Source organism: Dreissena polymorpha, chromosome 11 (genome assembly GCF_020536995.1).
Source record: "Dreissena polymorpha isolate Duluth1 chromosome 11, UMN_Dpol_1.0, whole genome shotgun sequence".
Taxonomy (NCBI): domain Eukaryota; kingdom Metazoa; phylum Mollusca; class Bivalvia; order Myida; family Dreissenidae; genus Dreissena; species Dreissena polymorpha.
In genome coordinates this window covers 62528108-62550750 of record NC_068365.1, presented here as the reverse complement: position 1 = coordinate 62550750, position 22643 = coordinate 62528108, and the positions used below count along the sequence as shown (strand labels likewise).

At 36.6% G+C, this 22643-nt stretch overlaps 1 protein-coding gene across 1 annotated transcript; it reads right to left on the bottom strand.

The window, feature by feature from the left end:
- Positions 1 to 386: 386 nt before the first annotated feature.
- On the bottom strand, positions 387 to 22112 carry LOC127851743 (probable U3 small nucleolar RNA-associated protein 11). The gene is made up of 8 exons (XM_052385609.1): positions 21855 to 22112; positions 20379 to 20440; positions 16529 to 16631; positions 14164 to 14280; positions 13758 to 13851; positions 11795 to 11922; positions 7620 to 7731; positions 387 to 2596 (listed from the first exon to the last, which is right to left on the bottom strand). The coding sequence occupies exons 1-8, from the start codon at positions 21912 to 21914 to the stop codon at positions 2562 to 2564; spliced, it is 711 nt and encodes a 236-aa protein (XP_052241569.1). The 5' UTR covers positions 21915 to 22112; the 3' UTR covers positions 387 to 2561.
- Between the last annotated feature and the right edge of the window lie 531 nt (positions 22113 to 22643).

The following is a 22643-nucleotide window of genomic DNA, read 5'->3' as shown; positions in this document are numbered from 1 at the left end:
TCAAATATTTGCAAATCCATTCAATCGAATATTCGCATAAAACGGCTGGATTGATTTAACTTTTATTACTCAGTTTCATATCCAGTAGGGATATTAAATATAAAGTGACACATAAATACAATTAGATATACAATTGTTGTGATGAGAAATAGTAAGAAAATGTAGCTTAATTGTAAAAACAAACTGTGAAAAAACCTATTTAGGCGAAATATATCAGAAAAGAGTGAAACTTGTTCAATGTTAACTTCTATTGTTTTGTAAGTTATATCCATTTGCTGAAAACGAGGCTGTTTATTAACGTTGCTATCAAATAATTGTATCGCTGTCTGCTAATACTATGACCGATACTGTAATCTGGCACAAATAGAAGTAAAAACATCATGTCATAGAATTCTATCTTTATTTGAAATTTTAAAATAATGATATCATGTAGGTTTATAAAAAGAAACATATCAATAAGTCATGCAAAGTACATCACAAAGCCTTTCGATGGTTCATTGTGCAATTTGAGTAATTCACACATTTCAATGGCTGTTCATACTGTAATCACAGAAACTTAATTATTATTCACCAGTCAAATGAAGCTGTTAATTGGTACCCCATTGACAAACAACAGTTTGGGGCCTTTTTTAGAGTGTGTTTATTACATTGCCCAATCAACGCTGATACGGGCTGCGTTTGACACAAAGAACGTCACATCAAACATGTTAAACCCAAGTGCCAATTTGTAAGCAGCTCGTGGAAAATATAAGGGGAATTACGTTTAAAAAAAAAAAAAAAATACAAATAAAAAAGTGTGAATATTCAAATTTCAAGTCTATTATTCGAATACTGACAATTGAATATTCAAATTTCAAGTCTATTATTTGAATACTGACAATTAAATCAAACATTCAAATAATTTTGCCATCCTCACCTTTTTTGTCCCCATAATAAGTATAGAAACTATTTATCTGCCTGCTAAATTGAATATTTACAAGAATGATTTACCAATATGACATATTAAATAGCTGCTGTAAAACGAAAAAACCCACAGCATTTTCAACATTGCTAACAACTGATTAATTATTTACATGCAAAACTTTGCTATATCGGCAAAACATGCCATATATTATGAATATTTCCAATTCACTCAATTATGACACAATTTTGATGAAAAGTTTTGAAACCAATTACATTTTAGGAGATTAAAAGTATCAAGGGTCCAACCATAACCAATAAATGTACACGAACTAGAAGTTCTAGTAAAAATGTTTATTCAATTCTGTTTCAAAAATAACAATTTGTACCAAATATAACAGCCATGTAATGTTTCAACATTATTACACTACGGCTGAAAATCTGCAATCAGTTTCCATATGCATAATTCATAAGTATGAATCAAAGGTAACCATTTTAAAGAACCCATATATAACCCTTTCCCACATAAGAAGCAAAGTAAACAAGACTATTGCCAAGTAATATGTTCCCTACCGGTTAAAATCCACTATTTACGGCAATGTTTCTATTCTTTTTGTTGCCATAGCAACCAGAATCCTTGACTTAGGAACAAAATGAAATGACGGGCATAATCTCCATATAGCCATCTGTCCATATTTCGAGTTTCATGAAAAAATATTAAGAACTTTTATCGCAGGACCCAGAAAAGTGTGACAGACTGACTGACAACAGACAGAGTGCAAACAATAAGTCTCCTCCGATTTCACCGATAGGGGACAAAAAGGCTTTTGCAACCAGCATAAAACCAGAACAGACTGCTAGTAACTGGCAGTCTGGTCAGGTTTTATGCTGTTTGCTGCTCATTAGTATCCATGGGTTTGAAATGAAGCCTTTAAAACTTGAATCTAGTAAGAAAGGTCTTTAATTAAATTTAACTTTCTTAGGGACCACAAATGCGTCAAAATACTTAACTAAGTGGTCAAAATACGTATCTAAGTGGTCAAAATATTTATCTAAGTTGTCAAAATCTTAGTGGTAAAGGGTTAAACAGTGTCATTTTTTGTTATATATAAAAATGATCTTTGCTCTAGGACAACACTTAACACACATTTACAAAGCCCCTTTAAGCATGGCTCAAATCTGTACCTCTTTTACACGATTGCAATAAATCAATTAGTTGCCTTATAAAAAAGTATAAACCAACATAATGAATAAACTGAAACATGAACACATTTTGAACCTGTTTAGAGATTAACATAATGGAATATTAAATTTAATAAAACAGAATGTACATGTATATCATGTAATGAGCTTTTCCTGTGTTAATCAAAATTCCTACATATGGACTGCAAAATCAGTGGTATTCCAGTAACTAAATGTAATTAAAATAAATCCTAAAATAGAACTAACAGAGTAATAGATGAAATATTTGCAAGAATTTTTAAGAGTAAGAATTTTATCATAATTCTTCTTCATAGCAGGGCTTTATTAATTCAGTCCCTGTTCTCATTCAGCCCAACACGATTTGAAAGACACTTCAACACTGCGTAGAGTACCATCTCAATGTTCATCGCTTTCTCTTGAACTGCCATTTGTAATGTGCTGGTCTGCTTTTGGTTTCTTCAGACACAAGTTCCCTCTTCACAGTCTTGTCTTGCTGAAAAGAACAGATTTAATAATGTAACGTTTCACTCAACATCAGTTCATGCTTTTAGTTTACTAATGCTTTAGATTACATGTGTCTTGTTCTGAGAAAACTGGGCATAATGCATATGTGTTAAGTGTTGTCCCAGATTAGCCTGTGCAGTCCACACAGCCTAATCAGAGATGACACTTTCCGCTTAAACTAGATTTTTGGTACGGAGGGACTTCCTTTAAGCGAAAAATACCAGTAAAGCGGAAAGTGTTGTCCCTGATTAGGCTGTGTGGACTGCACAGGCTAATCTGGGACAACACTTTACCCACATGCATTAAGTCCAGTTTTCACGGAACAAGACACATATAACTATATCATACAAGTTATATTTACCGTCCCTCTTATAATCTCTGTTATCTTATTTACGCATTGGAGATTTCAAGGGGTACAATAAGACTTATTAATTTCTGAATATAAATTAATAATATTTATTTTCGCGGAAACGAATGTTGTTTGCTGGTTTCTATAGATACGATTACGGATGTAACGTTATGTACGGAATGCTTTGGTTGAGTTCGTTAAAACAATGAAATTACGCATTTCCGTACCACGTGATATTACGTCATTCCGCCTTTTGCAAACTGCCTGTGCTTTTGTTCGGATCGTAAACAAACTTAATTTAATTAAATCTCGAATCATCTGAAATAATGCCGCGTGGAACAAAGCGGAAATTACCGGAAAATGTGGAAGAGGTTGGTGAGGACGATACCCGGCTCTTACAACCGGACCCAGGTAGAGGCTTTATTGATTTTGAGAAGATAATAGATCTAAGGGCATCTAAAATCGTTCCTCCTATTAATACACGTAACGTTGAGGGGTGCGGTGTTAGCGGGGAATCAACTCTAAGTTTCCCGGTAATCGAAAATACATAAGTTCAATCTCTTGCTTCGGCTATTAATCAAGGTCAAAACATCATATAGTTGTCAGGAATTAACGCGCTTATCAAACGATGACTTGGCTGCGCACGTGCAAGCCGCATTGAAACAACAAATTTCTAGAGGCGAATATGTCAATTTGGCTTTACTGTTAAAAGGTGCCTTCGAATTATCCGCTTTTTGTAACGGTAGTGTTTTGCAACTTTCGGCAGAGGGCACTCTTGAACAGCGCCCTAAGGAGTGTAGGGATAAAATTCATAACATCGAACGGTGGTCGGACGCTTTCTTGATTTATGCGTCAATCTACCATAGCACGCGACGCGATAAAGTGCAGGAGATAATTTATTGTGGCGGAAAATTCTGTTTGCCGGGGGTCGGATGGGCATGCGCATTTATACATTTATCTGAATGGACTCTGTGACTACTTGCGTAGTTTATCATCCTTGTCCTTTCGGGTAATTCCAAGTTATTAAAGTTTAAGCTTAAACAAAATAAAAAATAGTAGCAATACCGTAGGGTAAAAAACGTTTAGGTGTCAAATCGCTGGCTGAGCGATAAGTTGTATTTTAATGTCCGATTAAGTGGTACAAGTAATATTATCACAAGTGTGGCGATAAAAGTGATCACAAGTGTAGTGATCAAGTAAAAGTATTATCGCAAGTGCGAAAAAGTGTGATCACAAGTGTAGTGATCAATGTCCGATTAAGTATAGTATCGCAAGTGCGAAAAAGTGTGATCACAAGTGTAGTGATCAATGTCCGATTAAGTATGTAAAAGGTACAAGTAAAAGTATTGGATCACAAGTGTAGTGATCAAGTAAGTGTTATCGCAAGTGCGCAAAAAGTGTGATCACAAGTGTAGTGATCAATGTCCGATTAAGTATGTAAAAGATCACAAGTGTAGTGATCAAGTAAGTGTTATCGCAAGTGCGCAAAAGTGTGATCACAAGTGTAGTGATCAATGTCCGATTAAGTATGTAATTCGCAAGTGCGAAAAAAGTGTGATCACAAGTGTAGTGATCAAGTAAAAGTTTTAGTGCATCCAATGGTCAAGCGATTGGAAGAACTAGGTTTAGCCCAGCAAAGTATATGGTTCTTCCTAGTTCGGTCGCTTGATGAGCAATAACATTTTTTATTTTGGGTACGCGGTGTTGCTACTATAACGGTGTTACTTCACGTTTTGTAATTTTATCGTGTGCTCATCCACCTCCGGTAGGTATATTTTCAAAGTAACAGGTTTCCACGAGTGAGTAGCCGATCTTTCGTTGGGCTCGTGGTTACCACCGGCTGTTTTTTCGCTGCGGCCTTTTATATCCCACTTTTTACTCCTTTTTACTCGTATAATATATTAAAGAGATCTGTTAGTGAATACTTTGTGCATTCTATTACATTTTTGTGATGTTTATTGGGAGGCAAAATATTTTGGAATTGGTTCATTAAACTAGTTAAATGGAGTAATGTGTTGTTTTATCGTTGCAGTCGTAAAATAAGACTTATTAATTTCTGAATATAAATTAATAATATTTATTTTCGCGGAAACGAATGTTGTTTGCTGGTTTCTATAGATACGATTACGGATGTAACGTTATGTACGGAATGCTTTGGTTGAGTTCGTTAAAACAATGAAATTACGCATTTCCGTACCACGTGATATTACGTCATTCCGCCTTTTGCAAACTGCCTGTGCTTTTGTTCGGATCGTAAACAAACCCCACCCACCGCACCCTGATTAATATCTCGACTGGTCCGACATCCACATTTTAAGATGCTCAGAGTCGATTAAAAACCATATCTTGCACATATATGGATTATACATTTGAGCTATACGATTCTGCCGGCAAGTTCTCTATTTCCAGTACATGTACACCGGCTCATGGCGGGCTCCTAAAATCTGATGGCAGACATTCACACCCATTTTGGTGCCGGGGCCACGCCACACCCCTTACAGTCGATCGAGATGGTGCCAAACTTGGTCTTGTACAACTGGGGCGCTTTCCAGCGGACAGCGTGACTCGGCGCTTGGACTATCTTCATCGAATGCTACAATGGACAAACGCACTGTCGCACGTTTATTTAGAGCACATGCATTCTGCCGGTGAACAATAAACTGTCTCGTGTTTAATATAAGTGCACAGGAATTTTTGATGCCACTTCCATATCGGAACATTCACTTTGGCGTCGTTTTTTATATTCTGTCTTCTTTTTTATTGTCATATGAGCCTTTTTATATGTGTTATTATGTCTGGTAATTTTATTGTCATATATTTCTTGTTGCATTTGCCTTCCCGTCGCAGTGCCGGAAAATTCTGTTTGCCGGGGGTCGGATGGGCATGCGCATTTATACATTTATCTGAATGGACTCTGTGACTACTTGCGTAGTTTATCATCCTTGTCCTTTCGGGTAATTCCAAGTTATTAAAGTTTAAGCTTAAACAAAATAAAAAATAGTAGCAATACCGTAGGGTAAAAAACGTTTAGGCGTCAAATCGCTGGCTGAGCGATAAGTTGTACTTTAATGTCCGATTAAGTTTGTAAAAAGGTACAAGTAATATTATCACAAGTGTGGCGATAAAAGTGATCACAAGTGTAGTGATCAAGTAAAAGTATTATCGCAAGTGCGAAAAAGTGTGATCAAAAGTGTAGTGATCAATGTCCGATTAAGTATAGTATCGCAAGTGCGAAAAAGTGTGATCACAAGTGTAGTGATCAATGTCCGATTAAGTATGTAAAAGGTACAAGTAAAAGTATTGGATCACAAGTGTAGTGATCAAGTAAGTGTTATCGCAAGTGCGCAAAAAGTGTGATCACAAGTGTAGTGATCAATGTCCGATTAAGTATGTAAAAGATCACAAGTGTAGTGATCAAGTAAGTGTTATCGCAAGTGCGCAAAAGTGTGATCACAAGTGTAGTGATCAATGTCCGATTAAGTATGTAATTCGCAAGTGCGAAAAAAGTGTGATCACAAGTGTAGTGATCAAGTAAAAGTTTTAGTGCATCCAATGGTCAAGCGATTGGTAGAACTAGGTTTAGCCCAGCAAAGTATATGGTTCTTCCTAGTTCGGTCGCTTGATGAGCAATAACATTTTTTATTTTGGGTACGCGGTGTTGCTACTATAACGGTGTTACTTCACGTTTTGTAATTTTATCGTGTGCTCATCCACCTCCGGTAGGTATATTTTCAAAGTAACAGGTTTCCACGAGTGAGTAGCCGCTCTTTCGTTGGGCTCGGGGTTACCACCGGCTGTTTTTTCGCTGCGGCCTTTTATATCCCACTTTTTACTCCTTTTTACTCGTATAATATATTAAAGAGATCTGTTAGTGAATACTTTGTGCATTCTATTACATTTTTGTGATGTTTATTGGGAGGCAAAATATTTTGGAATTGGTTCATTAAACTAGTTAAATGGAGTAATGTGTTGTTTTATCGTTGCAGTCGTAAAATAAAAGATCCTATTGGTCATATGCCAAGATATACTCTGTGATTAAAAAAAAAAGACACATGTTATTTCACCCCATTGGTGCAAATAGGTACCATGTGGCTTTTAAATTAAATACCACCTACTACATTCAATACGGTTGTGCCATTTTTCAGCTAAAAATGTATGTGCATTTATGAATATATAAACCGTCAGTTGATCAGTGTCTTAAACACTTAGTTTGCACATACAGTGGTTTTTACTGTTAATACAAATTGCATAATAAAATACTGGTTAATACCATATGCATGTTGCAGGATATAGTAAATGTTGCACCCCTCTTATGAGAAGCGACGCCAAAATGTTTGCAATATTATCCTTCAAAACTCATCTCACAACCCATGATGGGCACCTAGAAACTAACAAAATTAATCTTTCACTTTCACTACCCCTCCCATGTTAAGTACCAACTTAACTCTTTCAGTGCTGGAACCGAATTTTGAAGGCCTTTGCAAACAGTTTGGATCCAGATGAGACACCATAGAACGTGGCGTCTCATCAGGATCCAAACTGTTTGCTATTCTGATAGTATTCTTTGAAAAAAATCGAAGAAAATGCTAATTTTAGAAATTCAGCAGATGACATTTTAGCAGATGACAAATTTCCCAGCATGCAAAGGGTTAAATAAAACTACCATCAGGTGTTTTTTTCCTCTCCATCTTCTGTGACACAATATTCAGCTGCTTTTCTCGCTCAATTCGCTTCTTGAGTTCCTGATATTTGGCCTCTTTTTTGGACGTGGCTGCCTATATGCATTAGAAGAAAAGTATTTGTCAAGCTTATGTATGTTTCAGATTGTTTGCCTTTTTAATAGTATTTCAGTCATATGGCAGTGGGCCGAGAATCTACTTACAATTTGTTAACTTAATGTATATTTTACAAGCAGTTTACCTATAACATTTTTATGCAAAAAACTTGGTCACTTAAGGCAGTATACCAGTACATACTTGTGCTTTGTCGATGATGTTAAATGATCTTCGAAATAATGTATGACCAATACCCACACAAGTTTTTTGGCTCGGCTGTGATTCAAAACACAAACCCCCAAATTGATGGACCAATTTTTTTTTTTTCATTATTTTTTCATATAATATACTTATTGATCAATACACAATATAATTACATGCATGGAGTAATAGCAATAAAAAATGCAAAGAAAAAACAACACCACAAATTTATCTGTTGAGAGTCTTACATGAGACTGTAGCAAAAATAATAATTTAATACATTTCGACGAGATTGGACCAATATTCTACCAGCTCAGCTTAATTGGCTTTGTATCAACTTTAAAGTATGTAGAATGTTTTCGAATCAATGACAACAAGATAGGAAATTAAAACACACTAAAGTAAAACTCCAGTTGCACCATCATGGATAGAATTCTTATCAATACAACTCCTTTATTCATTTGCCAAAACAAAGAAAAATTGAAAAAAACAAAAACAAGACAAACTAAAACAAAACTGAGGTCGCTGCCTTGGATGTCTTACTACTTGGTACATTTTGTGTGTTTAGGCAATGTTCTCTGTACAGTTAATAAAGGATATTTGTTCATGTAAGTGTAAGATCGTTTGTTATTTCACGAGTGATCATTGAAAAAATTATTTTTTAACGAGTGAAATAACAAACGATCTTACACTGACATGAACAAATTTTCTTTTTTTTTTATTCCCCTTTTCCAAGAAAATCATTAACAGCTGTTTCCTTTTCGCTGAAAAGTTATCCTTTCTCCCGAAGCGTGCCTCAATACATTTCAAACACAAAACTACAAATGGCGCTGCAGAGGCTGACGCGTATCCCCACACCGCATGTTTGACCCAGGGGCGCCCCAGGGTTGGTAATGGGGCCATGCATAGTTGAGATTGACCATATTGTCATAAGAGAAGTTCAGTATCAATTAGAAGTGAATCTGTGTAGAAATGAAGAAATTATAGTAAAATACAATTTTGGGTGGGTGTGGCCTATTATGGGCGGGGCGCCCCAGGGTTGGTAATGGGGCCATACATAGTTGAGATTGACCGTATTGTCATAAGAGATGTTCAGTATCAATTTGAAGTAAATCGGTGTAGAAATGAAGAAATTATAGTAAAAGGCAATTTTGGGTGGGCGTGGCCTTTGTGGGCGGGGCGTCATAGGGTTGGTTATGGCGCCATGCATAGTTGAGATTGACTGTTTTGTCATAAAAGAGGTTCAGTATCAATTTGAAGTGAATCGGTGTAGAAATGAATAAATTATAGTAAAAGGCAATTTTGGGTGGGCGTGGCCTATGTGGGCGGGGCGCCCCAGGGTTGGAAATGGGGCCATGCATAGTTGAGATTAACTGTATTGTCATAAGAGAAGTTCAGTATCAATTTGAAGTGAATCGGTGTAGAAATGAAGAAATTATAGTAAAAGGCAATTTTGGGTGGGTGTGGCCTATGTGGGCGGGGCGCCCCAGGGTTGGTAATGGGGCCATGCATAGCTGAGATTAACCGTATTGTCATAAGAGAGGTACAGTATCAATTTGAAGTGAATCGGTGTAGAAATGAAGAAATTATAGTATAAGGCAATTTTGGGTGGGCGTGGCCTATGTGGGCAGGGTGCCCTAGGGTGTGTAATGGGGCCATGCATAGCTGAGATTGACTGTTTTGTCATAAGAGAGGTTCAGTATCAATTTGAAGTAAATCGGTGCAGAAATGAAGAAGTTAATGTAAAATAACATTTAAAAATGAGTGAAAATTTCTGACCCGGCCCTGCCCAAACTCCCATAACTTTTGACATAGGGATCAGATCAAATTTCCGTCACTGTCACCGTGGCACATATGCTCATAGCTTCCATGTATGTAAGTTTCATGGTTCTAGTACTAATAGTGTAGGAGGAGCAGGTGGCCAGGACGGACGGACAGACACACATCACCACAATATCCCCACTTTTTCTCCGAAAAACGTGGGGATCAAACTATTTTTCAATGTGAATAAACGGTACAAAAAAAGCATAAAATAAAAAGAAAATTTGTTGGATTTGGTGGAATGTCGATTTTAATTCACTCATGATCATAGAAAAAATATATAATAACAAGAGGGCCAAGATGGCCCTAGTTCGCTCACCTGAGAGGAGTCGGTTCATTCAATCTTAACCAAATGTCAAAATTGACCTAGATATTGTCCAGACAAACATCCTGGTCAAGTTTCATCATTATTTCATCTGCGAATCATGATCATTGTTCCTATGAAGTTTCATGATCCTAGTCATAAGTGTTCTTGAGTTATCATCCGGAAACCATTTTACTATTTCGGGTCATCATGACCTTGACCTTTGACCTAATGACCTGAAAATCAATAGGGGTCATCTGTGAGTCATGATCATTGTACCTATGAAGTTTCATGATCCTTGACATAAGCGCTCTTGAGTTATCATCCGGAAACCATTTGGTGGACGGACGGACCAACATGAGCAAAACAATATACCCCCTCTTTTTCGAAAGGGGGGGGGCATAATGAGAAAACTGCCGCCCTCCCAGCGGTTATTCTGCTGACCGGAACCATTTTTTAACTTAACTCTCGTATCAAGAAAACAAATGTTCTGAGCAAATTTCATGAAAATTGGGCCAAAAATGTGACTTCTACTGTGTTCACATGTTTTCACTATATACATATAGAGAAAAATACCCAGCCCACTGGCAACCATGTTTTTTCACTGATCCCGACCATTTTCAAACTCGTCCGAGATATCAATAAAACCAATGTTTTGACCAACTTTCATGATGATTGGGCAAATATTGTGACTTCTAGAGTGATTACAAGGTTTCTCTATAGCCAAATAGGGAAAGCTGCCACTATATACATATAGAGAAAAATGCCCTGCCCACTCGCGGCCATGTTTTTTCACCGATCTCGACCATTTTCGAACTCGTCCGAAACATCAATTGAACCCATGTTTTGACCAACTTTCATGATAATTGGGCAAAAATTGTGACTTCTAGAGTGTTTAGAAGGCTTCTCTATAGCCAAATACCGGTAAGGAAAACTGCCCCGCCCACTGGCGGCCATGTTTTTCAACGGATCGGAACCACTTTTGAACTCAACCAAGATATCATTAAAACAAACATTTTGACAAAGTTACATGAAGATTGGGCATGAAATGTGACATCTACAGTGTTTACAAGGTTTTTCTTTTTTTTGACCTAGTGACCTAGTTTTTGACCTGGCACAACCCAGTTTCTAACTCGACTGAGATTTCATTGGGACAAAGCTTCTGACCAAGTTTCATGAAGATGGGACAAGAAATGTGGCCTCTAGAGTGTTTACAAGCAAATGTTAACGGACGGACGGACATACGACGGACAAAGACCGGTCACAAAAGCTCACCTGAGCAATCAGGTGAGCTAAAAAAAAGTTCAACAAATGTGTTATTTTTACTGCTAAAAATAAAAATTTGTTTATTTTCACTGCTGTTATTACTCTGCAGAAATGTCATATTCTATCATTAGGTATTAAAGAATAAACAAATATTTACTTGAACATGAAGCTTGTTTGCAAATTATTTATGTTAACATAGAATACAATTATACAGTCATATTAAAAACAAAACCAAACCATTAATACAGTACTATTAGCTGAGCCACCCTCTATGAAGACAGGTCTTCATGCAAGTGCCTGAGATGTCATACCAGCTTAGACTTTGCATTCAAGACAGGCTAATCAGACACGACACTTTCTGCAGGAACTGGATTGTCACAAAGAAGAGACTTTGTTCAAATAAAAAATGTGTGTATGGCAACACTGTATGTACCTGCATTAAGCCCCTTTACCCCAAGTGTGGCTTATTACCTGTAGAGCTTCATCGTCCATGTCCGCAAACCCTCCACTCTGCAGACTTTCCAACGTTGGTCGATTGTATTTACGCCCCAGCAGGGCTGGATGAGTGTTGAAATGCTTCGCCACATCAAACTTCTTGACTGAAAGTTACAGTAATATCAACCCGTGAATAGTATGAGCATTAAACATCAATACAGTAATATCAACCCGTGAATAGTATGAGCATTAAACATCATGTACAGTAATATCAACCCGTGAATAGAATGAGCATTAAACATCATGTACAGTAATATCAACCTGTGAATAGTATGAGCATTAAACATCATGTACAGTAATATCAACCCGTGAATAGTATGAGCATTAAACATCATGTACAGTTATATCAACCCGTGAATAGTATGAGCATTAAACATCATGTACAGTAATATCAACCTGTGAATAGTATGAGCATTAAACATCATGTACAGTAATATCAACCCGTGAATAGTATGAGCATTAAACATCATGTACAGTAATATCAACCAGTGAATAGTATGAACATTAAACATCATGTACAGTAATATCAACCAGTGAATAGTATGAGCATTAAACATCATCAACCCGTGAATAGTATGAGCATTAAACATCATGTTTATAACAAGGTTACAGTAATATCAACCCATGAATAGTATGAGCATTAAACATCATCAACCCGTGAATAGTATGAGCATTAAACATCATGTTTATAACAAGGTTACAGTAATATCAACCCGTGAATAGTATAAGCATTAAACATCATCAACCCCTGAATAGTATGAGCATTAAACATCATGTTTATAACAAACCTCCTTCTGTATAACTTGGGTTTAAAGTAAATGTTCCAGATTTGCCTGTGCATCCTGCACAGGCTAATCAGAGATGACAATTTCCTCTTGAAGTATTGTTAAGTTTAAAGGATGTCTCTTCTTAGTGAAAATCCAGTAAAAGTGGTCCCTGATTAGCCTGTGCACATTTTACAGAGCTACATGTAGGCTTAAATATACCCTAAAATGAAATACATTATTGTCTTCAACCATTTTTGCATGAAACTCTATCATAATTGTGCCTCTTTTTATAGCAATGAGCGTTTATTGCTTTTCACATGCCCATCGGTCTAATGGTTTGTCGTTTATTGACCATATCACATATCATTTCTATGCAATATTGAGATGCAAGGTTTTATGGTATTTTTGTTTAAAGGTCACATATCATTTCTATGCAATACTGAGATGCAAGGTTTTATGGTATTTTTGTTTAAAGGAAGTCTCTTCAACACAAAAATCCAGTTAAGGCGGAAAGTGTTGTCCCTTATTAGCCTGTGGGGATTGCATAGGCTAATCTGGGACGGCACTTTACACACATGCATTATGCCCAGATTTCTCAGAACACAACAGAAATAGTCTCTTTTTTAGGTAGTTAAACTATGAAAAACTTTAACAAAACATTCAGACTAGCCTTTACATGTTCAATATACATTCAACTTATTATGCAGCACATTATGTTACATAAAACTAATGAATTATCAATAACATTAAGATTTTACATTCCAATACAAGAAAATGGTTAAATCAAAACAAGAAGTTAAGAGATTGTTGTTTTCTTAACTTCTTACAAACTATCAATTGAATTTTCAATGGAGGCTACAGGACTTTTGTTTAGTGATACATGCACTATTTAAAAAAAGTAAATAATTAATTTTTATTTTATATATTTCAGCAATTTTGAGGTATGTCAGCAAATTTGATGTGTTCTCTTTTATGACTATCCCTGTTTCAATTATTATTATAGGCCATATTAGTATATGCACCTGGAGCCGATTATCACACCCAGTGAAACTGCATAACTGAATAACCGCCAATAAGTGACACAATTTCTTACTATTTATAGTCAAAATATGCAATATATGATTATTGCCAGTCACAGTAAAGCAAGGTATAAGAAGTAAAATGTACTCTACCATCTCGTTTAGAGTCAACAAAAATTGTATGTTTATTTTTCACAATTTCCCCACTATCAATCAGATGTAATGATGCCTTGAGCTTTTCAATTTTCTGAAATATAGAAAAACAAAGAAAATTGAAGAAGTTTGATACCAGTATCTTCATAACTATGACAAAGATAGATGGTAGCATGAATATAACATTATAGATACATAAGCATGAGAATTACATTATAGATACATATGAATACTTAGAGCACTTGTTTTTTTAAAATGCTGAAGATTTGCATTTGTAAATTAGTTTAAATGACAGACTTTTTTATGGCAAAGAAGATGTTCGATCACAACAGTTATCTTAATTATAAACACCAGTCACAACATTATACATGTTCACATATCTCTGATCCTGTGTACACATACTGACCTTGAGCTCAGATGACCTCTTCATGTTCACATATCTCTGATCCTGTGTACACATGAGTTTCAGCTGCTCCTCTGTATGCTCTGGCTCAGTGCTCTCCCTTTCTTGGTGAACACCCTCCTAGAGACCATTATAAAGGATTTCTCTTTTGTAATAAATCTGTATTCCAACATATTTACTGTTACTCACTTGACTCTATACAAGCATGTCTTTATAGATTTTTTTATCAAAACAACCATTACATAATATTCTTCAACTGCCTATTTAAATTCTTTTATTAACATATACATGTTCAAACATGTACTGATTATAGTGGTATTCATATACATGTATAAGTTTCCACATGTCATGTCCATTAATACTCGTTGAAGAAAATGTAAAACTTATGAATATTTAGTATAAATTTTCTGGATTGATTTGCACTAAAATCTATTAATCTCTAAATAAACAAGAGGGCCAAGATGGCCCTAGTTCGCTCACCTGAGAGGAGTCGGTTCATTCAATCTTTACCTAATGTCAAACATGACCTAGATATTGACCAGACAAACATCCTGGTCAAGTTTCATCATTATTGAACCAAAGCTCTGGCGTAGGGAGTGTTTTTGTTTTTGTAAGATTTGAAACGGTGACCTATATTTTGAGTTGACCCCCCCAAACATCAAACTTTGCTTACAAGGGTTTTGTATAATATAATGAAAATTTGGACAATCTAAGGGCAATAACTATGGCATTAATTATTTGATTTTGCTCATCATCAAACTTGACTGAGATCTTTCAGCAACTTTGATAAAGAATGCTTGAGAAATGTGAATGCTAGAGTGTTTACAAACCAAATGTGGACGGACAGCGCAGGTCACAGGGGTAAGAAAATTTGTGCGTATGGAAAGGCCTTGTCCATATACACATGCATACCAAATATGAAGGTTATATCTCAAGGGACATAGAAGTTATGAGCATTTTTCGAAACCTAAATGCAGATTTAGATGGAAAAGGCCTTGTCTATATACACATGCATACCAAATATGAAGGTTATATCTCAAGGGACATAGAAGTTATGAGCATTTTTTGAAACCTAAACGCAGATTTCGAAACCTAAACGCGGACCCTAAGTTCTAGGTCATGGTCACAGGGCTAAAAAAATGTGTGCGTAAGGAAAGGCCTTGTCCATATACACATGCATACCAACTATGAAGGTCATATCTCCAGGGACATAGAAGTTATGAGCATTTTTGGAAACCTAAATGCAAAGTGTGACGGAAAGACGGACAGACAGACGGACGGATGGATACTCCGATCACTATGTGCCCCCTTTTCTTCGAAAGGGGGCATAAAAACATCCAACCTCGAATAACAATTAACACATAAATGAAACACAACTACACTGTATTATTATGAAAACATTAATAATCAAAGGGGAGTAACAACTGTATTCTTAAATGCAATATTTAGAAGAGTTGTCTCACATGTTACATGACCTTCATTCATGATTGTTTGCAAGCCTTTTTACAATATAAATATAAGGAAAACTGTCACGTCCCCTCGGCAACCATGTTTTTCAACAGACCGGAACCATTTTCAAACTTAACTCACATATCTAGGAAACAAAAGTTCTGACAAAATTTCATGAAAATTGGGCCAAAAATGTGACTTCTAGAGTGTTGACATGTTTTCACTGTATACATATAAAGAAAAATGCCCCGCCCACTGGCGGCCATGTTTTTTCACCGATCTTGACAATTTTCGAACTCGTATGAGACATCAATTGAACCAATGTTTTGACCAACTTTCATGATGATTGTACAAAAATTGTGACTTCTAGAGTGTTAACAAGGTTTCTCTAAAGCCAAATAAGGAAAACTGCCCCGCCCACTGGCGACCATGTTTTTCAACGGATCGGAACCACTTTTGAACTCAACCAAGATATCATTAAGACAAACATTTTGACAAAGTAACATGCAGATTGGGCATAAAATATGACTTCTACAGTGTTTACAAGGTTTTTCTTTTTTTTGACCTAGTGACCTAGTTTTTGACCCGGCAAAACCCAGTTTCGAACTTGGCAGAGATTTCATTGGGACAAAGCTTCTGACTAAGTTTCATGAAGATGGGACAAGAAATGTGGCCTCTAGAGTGTTTACAAGCAAATGTTAACAGACGGACGGACATACGGACATACGATGGACAAAGACCGGTCACAAAAGCTCACCTGAGCAATCAGGTGAGCTAAAAAGGGTAACATGAAATTTTTTATGTACAAAATGTGTACATCTCTAGTGCTCAAACCAATAATTTTGTACGATGTTATAACAGTTTTAAAGCAGGCAAAATTTAAATATTAATACTACAGAAAAAAGAAAAGATGAAATACCTTCTTCACTGTTTTGACCATATTGAAGTAGAATTCATCTGGATTTTTATCTAATGCTTTCCTTTCTAGCACTTTAAGAGTGTTGCGCTTCTTCTGAAAGTCTCTGAAATGACATATATGAGTTGGCTTACTTTTAGACCTTACATAACTATTGAACACTAACATTCATGATTACATTTCACTCTCAAAACAACAACAACAACTATTGCAAAGATATTTATCCACCAAAAAGGTAGCAACTCAAAAGGAATATACAGGGTTCAATTGTAGAAAAACAATCTTAACAATCAATAGTGGCATTTTTCTTGATCCAAATTAAAAGAAAATGCATGTAAGGCGATGTACAATCTTCTGCAAAATTAAGACATATTTTGGATTTTTTTTGCCAAAGTATGATATAGAACATTACTGGTGTATAAAATGTTTATAAACTTCAAATTTGGAAAATCATTTAAACCATACTAACACATTATTTTTTCACCTTAAAGTAAGAGAAGCTTTTATTAAGTTTAAACCCTGTGCCCTTTATCGTTCCAGGCATGTAATTACTTTTAAAGGAAGGCCTTCAGTAGTAACATTCATTTCGACACTGTGGTGTATACATTGGAATCCCTCTAAAACAGAACCCCCCCCCAAACATATGAATATTACGATTTGGAAGGGAAATAGAATGTCGATAAGCAGAAGGTTTACAAGGATGTCTATTGAGTAAGAAGAGCACAGCATAATGGGTGCCAACGCTGTGCTGCGGGTGCATTTTGAATAAATGAAAGCTTGGCAGAATATTTTTTTTTTAGAGGTCACAGTGACCTTGACCTTTGAAATACTATAGTGACCCAAAAATGAGTGTGGCATGTAGAGCTCATCAAGGTGCAGCTACATATAATAAAGTTTCAAAGTTGTAGGTGGAAGCTCTTTGATTTTAGAGCCAATGTTAAGGTTTTAGCACGACGCCTACAGGGGACGACACAACGAGCTGGCTATGATAATACCTCGGGTTTTCTTCGAAAACAGCCGATCTAAAAATACACAATTTCGATGTTTTTTGAGAAAAAACACAAAAATTCCAACAGACTTTTAGTTCATCAATAATTATCAACCATTTATATTGCTTTACACAACTGTACACAGCAAGCAAAAACAAGAGGGCCAAGATGGCCCTAGTTCGCTCACCTGAGAGGAGTCGGTTCATTCAATCTTTACCAAATGTCAAACTTGACCTAGATATTGTCCAGACAAACATCCTGGTCAAGTTTCATCATCATTTCATCTGCGAGTCATGATCAATATACCTATGAAGTTTAATGATCCTAGGCGTAAGCATTCTTGAGTTATCATCCAGAAACCATTTTTCTTAGTTGAGTCACCGTGACCTTGTGTGAATACGTTATTTGGCACTGTGACCTTGACCTTTGACCTAATGACCTGATAATCAATAGAGGTTATCTGCGAGTCATGATCAATTAACCTAGGCATAAGCGTTCTTGAGTTATCATCCAGAAACCATTTTACTATTTCAGGTCACCGTGACCTTGACCTTTGACCTAGTGACCTGAAAATCAATAGGGGTCATCTGCGAGTCATGATCATTGTACCTATGAAGTTTCATGATCCTAGGCATAAGCGTTCTTGAGTAATCATCCAGAAACCATTTTACTATTTCAGGTCACTCCAACCTTGACCTTTGGCCTAGTGACCTGAAAATCAATAGAGGTCATCTTCGAATCATGATAAATGTACCTATGAAGTTTCATGATCCTAGGCATAAGCGCTCTTGAGTTATCATCTGGAAACCATTTTACTATTTCGGGTCACCGTGACCTTGACCTTTGATCTAGTGACCTGAAAATCAATAGGGGTCATCTACGAGTCATGATCAATGTACCTATGAAGTTTCATAATCCTAGGCCTAAGCGTTCTTGAGTTATCATCCGGCAACCATTTTACTATTTTGGGTCATCGTGACCTTGACCTTTGATCTAATGACCTGAAAATCATAAGGGGTCATCTACGAGTTATGATCAATGTACCTATGAATTTTCATGATCCTAGGCCTAAGCGTTCTTGAGTTATCATCCGGAAACCATTTTACTATTTCGGGTCATCGTGACCTTGACCTTTGACCTAGTGACCTGAAAATCAATAGGGGTTATCTGCGAGTCATGATCAATGTAGCTATGAAGTTTCATGATCCTAGGCATAAGTGTTCTTGAGTTATCATCCGGAAACCATTTTACTATTTCGGGTCATCATGACCTTGACCTTTGACCTAAAAATCAATAGGAGTCCTCTGCTAGTCTTGATCAATGTACCTATGAAGTTTCATGATCCTTGGCATAAGCGCTCTTGGGTTATCATCCGGAAACCATCTGGTGGACGGACGGACCGACATGAGCAAAACAATATACCCCCTCTTCTTTGAAAGGGGGGGGGGGGGGCATAATGAGAAAACTGCCCCCCTCCCAGCAGCCATGTTATTCAACTGACGGTAATCATTTTTGAACTCAACTCTCGTATCAAGGAAACAAATGTTCTGAGCAAATTTCATGAACATTGGGCCAAAAATGTGACTTCTACTGCGTTGACATGTTTTCATTATATACATATAGAGAAAAATGCCCCGCCCACTGGAAGCCATGTTTTTTCACCTATCCCGACCATTTTCAATCTCGTCCGAGATATCAATAAAACCAATGTTTTGACCAACTTTCATGATGATTGGACAAAAATTGTGACTTCTAGAGTATTTACAAGGTTTCTCTCTAGCCAAATACATGTAGGGAAAACTGCCACTATATACATATAGAGAAAAATGCGCCGCCCACTGGCGGCCATGTTTTTTCACCGATCTCGATTATTTTTTAACTTGTCCGAGACATCAATAAAACCAATGTTTTGACCAACTTTCATGATCATTGGGCAAAAATTGTGACTTCTAGAGTGTTTACAAGGTTTCTCTATAGCCAAATAAGGAAAACTGCCCCGCCCTCTGGCGGCCATGTTTTTGAACACACAGGAACCACTTTTGAACTCAATCAAGATATCATTAAGACAAACATTTTGACAAAGTTACATGAAGATTGAACATAAAATGTGACTTCTACAGTGTTAACAATTTTTAATTTTTTTTACCTAGTGACCTAGTTATTGACCCGGCACAACCCAGTTTCGAACTCGGCCAAGATTTTATTGGGGCAAAGCTTTTGACCAAGTTTCATGAAGATGGGACAAAAAATGTGGCCTCTAGAGTGTTTACGAGCAAATGTTTACGGACGGACGGACAGACGGACGGACAAAGACCGGTCAGAAAAGCTCACCTGAGCAATCAGGTGAGCTAAAAACACAACTCCACCTAGAACTGCATGTATGTGATCAGGAAATATTTTCACTATTAGAATTACCAGAGGCAGTTATCATGTGTCGACCAAGATGGACACATCCATGCCGGTATTTTCCGCCGTTTTATACTCTTTGTTACTTGTATTGATTGTTTAAATGCTGCTCAATTTCCAAACATAGCAGCAAGAAAGCGATAAGTGTTTATTTCATATAAATATTTGCTCTTGCAACTTCAAGAGTTTCCAGTTTTGAGGACATTTTTTATATATTTTTCTATTGAAAAAAAGGACAAGCAAATTTGTTTTAGAGAGTTCTCTTGTTTAAAGTGTTTCTACTGGACTTAATAAATACTGTACACTCCAGTATGTTAGTCATTATTATTAATTATACTTCATCTAATAAACAACATATAAACAATACATGTATATATTTCTGACTTGGCAAACCGTACAAATGTGTAACACTATAGAACACACAAGATGCCAGACAAAATCTAAACACAAGTTCTTACATGGCTCTGACTTTGTAGTCTTTTTTCTTTTCCAGCACACCGAGATGAGCACGGGCAGTTGGCTGAAATAGTATATACAATAATATAAACCTTGCTCTGGGAAAACAGGGCTTAATGTAGTGTCTTAAGTGTTGTCCAAGGTGAGCCTTTGTAGTCTGCGCAGGCTCATCAGGTGCAACACTTTCATATGGTCCTTCTGTGCCTAATTCTGTATTTTGTGTTAACTGTAGTGTGTCCAGCACTCCTTCCCAATAAACAAACTAGATTCATGAAATTTGGGACTTATTAATTATATATGGATAATTCGGGACATTTGACAGATTTCCGGGACTGTGGGACACGTTCTTCATTTCGAGGACAATCCCGGACAATCCGGGACGTATGGCATGTATGAATTTCTACGGTCCTACTAAATACCACTAAGGACCGCTAAGTACCACTAAGGACCGCTAAGGACCACTAAGAAGGTCCAAATGACCACTAAGAAGACATTTATGTAATTTGTAGTGATAAGGGGGTAATAATAAATGTCATTTTCACATAAAAAAAATCAAGGGGAGGATAAAGAGAAGGTTTTCATGGGTTATCGTGTAATTAAGGTAAGTGTTGTTGCTCAAATGTTTATGCTGGTGATTTTTTTTACTGTATTTACTTTAAGAAAACAAATTTGTGTGTTGAAATATTTATATTCTATAATTGTTTCTGTAAATCATTCAAAATTCCGTCAAGACCGGACAAAAACACAGTTGGTTAGCGTGTTGCTATGATATTAAATAGTGAAAACATCATTTTGAATGATAAATAATCATGTTATAACGAAAAATTAACTTTTCTGAAAAAAAAAATTCACTATCAAATATATATATAACAAGGTACGCAACTCAAAATCTCCCCAAAAACGGGGTGCATCGCTTTGAACAGCCATAAATTCATCAATTGTGCAGCGATTTTCACGATCTCGGTCTTATTCAACGCAGAAATGAATTTCCTTTCTGGAAATGTATATGTCTTGAAATATTTTTACAAATGCTGGGTCAACTTTTAAGAAATAACACGATACACAACTCGCATGATCCAGTTGTTTTTTTTGTCACGAAAAATAATCATAAAGTTGCTGCTCACATAAAGTTACCTATTCTTCTCCAGATGGTTTCCATGTTTTCCAAACATGGTCATTAAAAACGCAGATTTCTCCACAAAAAATAGTTTTCCGGAGAAACCCTGCTGAGAGGTTATGGCATCTTTTTGCTAGCTAGAATTCTTAAATACCTCCTTAGTGGTCATTTGGACCTCCTTAGTGGTCCTTAGTGGTTCCTTAGTGGTCCTTAGCGGTCCTTAGTGGTACTTAGTGGTCCTTAGTGGTATTTAGTAGGACCCGAATTTCTACAATCCAAAATAGGAAACCGTCCGAAATCATATTCACGTACGTAATTATTACAATTCGTTATCAATCTCAAATTAAACTTAAGAAAATACCTGGCCACGTTCTCTGTGCGAGCGTGCTCTCGATTTGCTAGCATTCTTCCAGGAAGACATCTCAGTGGAACAAAGCGAACGCCACAAAATTCAACGTGTTGGAATTATCGTCGTTGTTGTTGTTTTTATCGCAAAATCAAGGTAGACAATCATTTTAAACGCCACAGGATAAAAGCCACAGGATAACAATTTAGCGGAAAGAAGGGATGTACCTTGTTTCGCCACATCACTAATGCGCCCCAAAGGCCATGTTGGCTCCCCCCGCCTGCAATTCAGTTCGCCCCACCAGGTTTTCACATCGCCCTTCTGCGATAACCGAATCGCCCCACACCTTAAATATCAGTGCCTTATATATTTACGACCTTGATGAGTAGGTATGAAAATATTATTCGAGTGCTTCGTTATCTTGAATGATTAAAATTCGTCTGTAACGTTACATATATCTTGGAGTAACAGTGTTTTTTTCAAGGTGTGAGGAAAGGTGTCGGGGCCCTTCAGTAGGGGAATTTCGCGTCGTTTTGCTTGAAAAGGGGAATTTTTTAGCTTGTTGTATAAGTGCATGTGTGTTTTAAAGGGTTAAATTACATTCAATAGCTTATACAGTGTTTGATAAAATTATAGAAACATCTTTCCAGCTCATGAGCTATTCTCTTAGAGGATGCATTTAAGATAAGACAAAACCGTCATGTAAAACATCATAGTCTTCATAGCCAAACCCAAAGACGAAGAAGTCATGTAATACGTTAGTAGTACTTACGTTGGGCAAAGATGATGAATATGAGTAGGCAA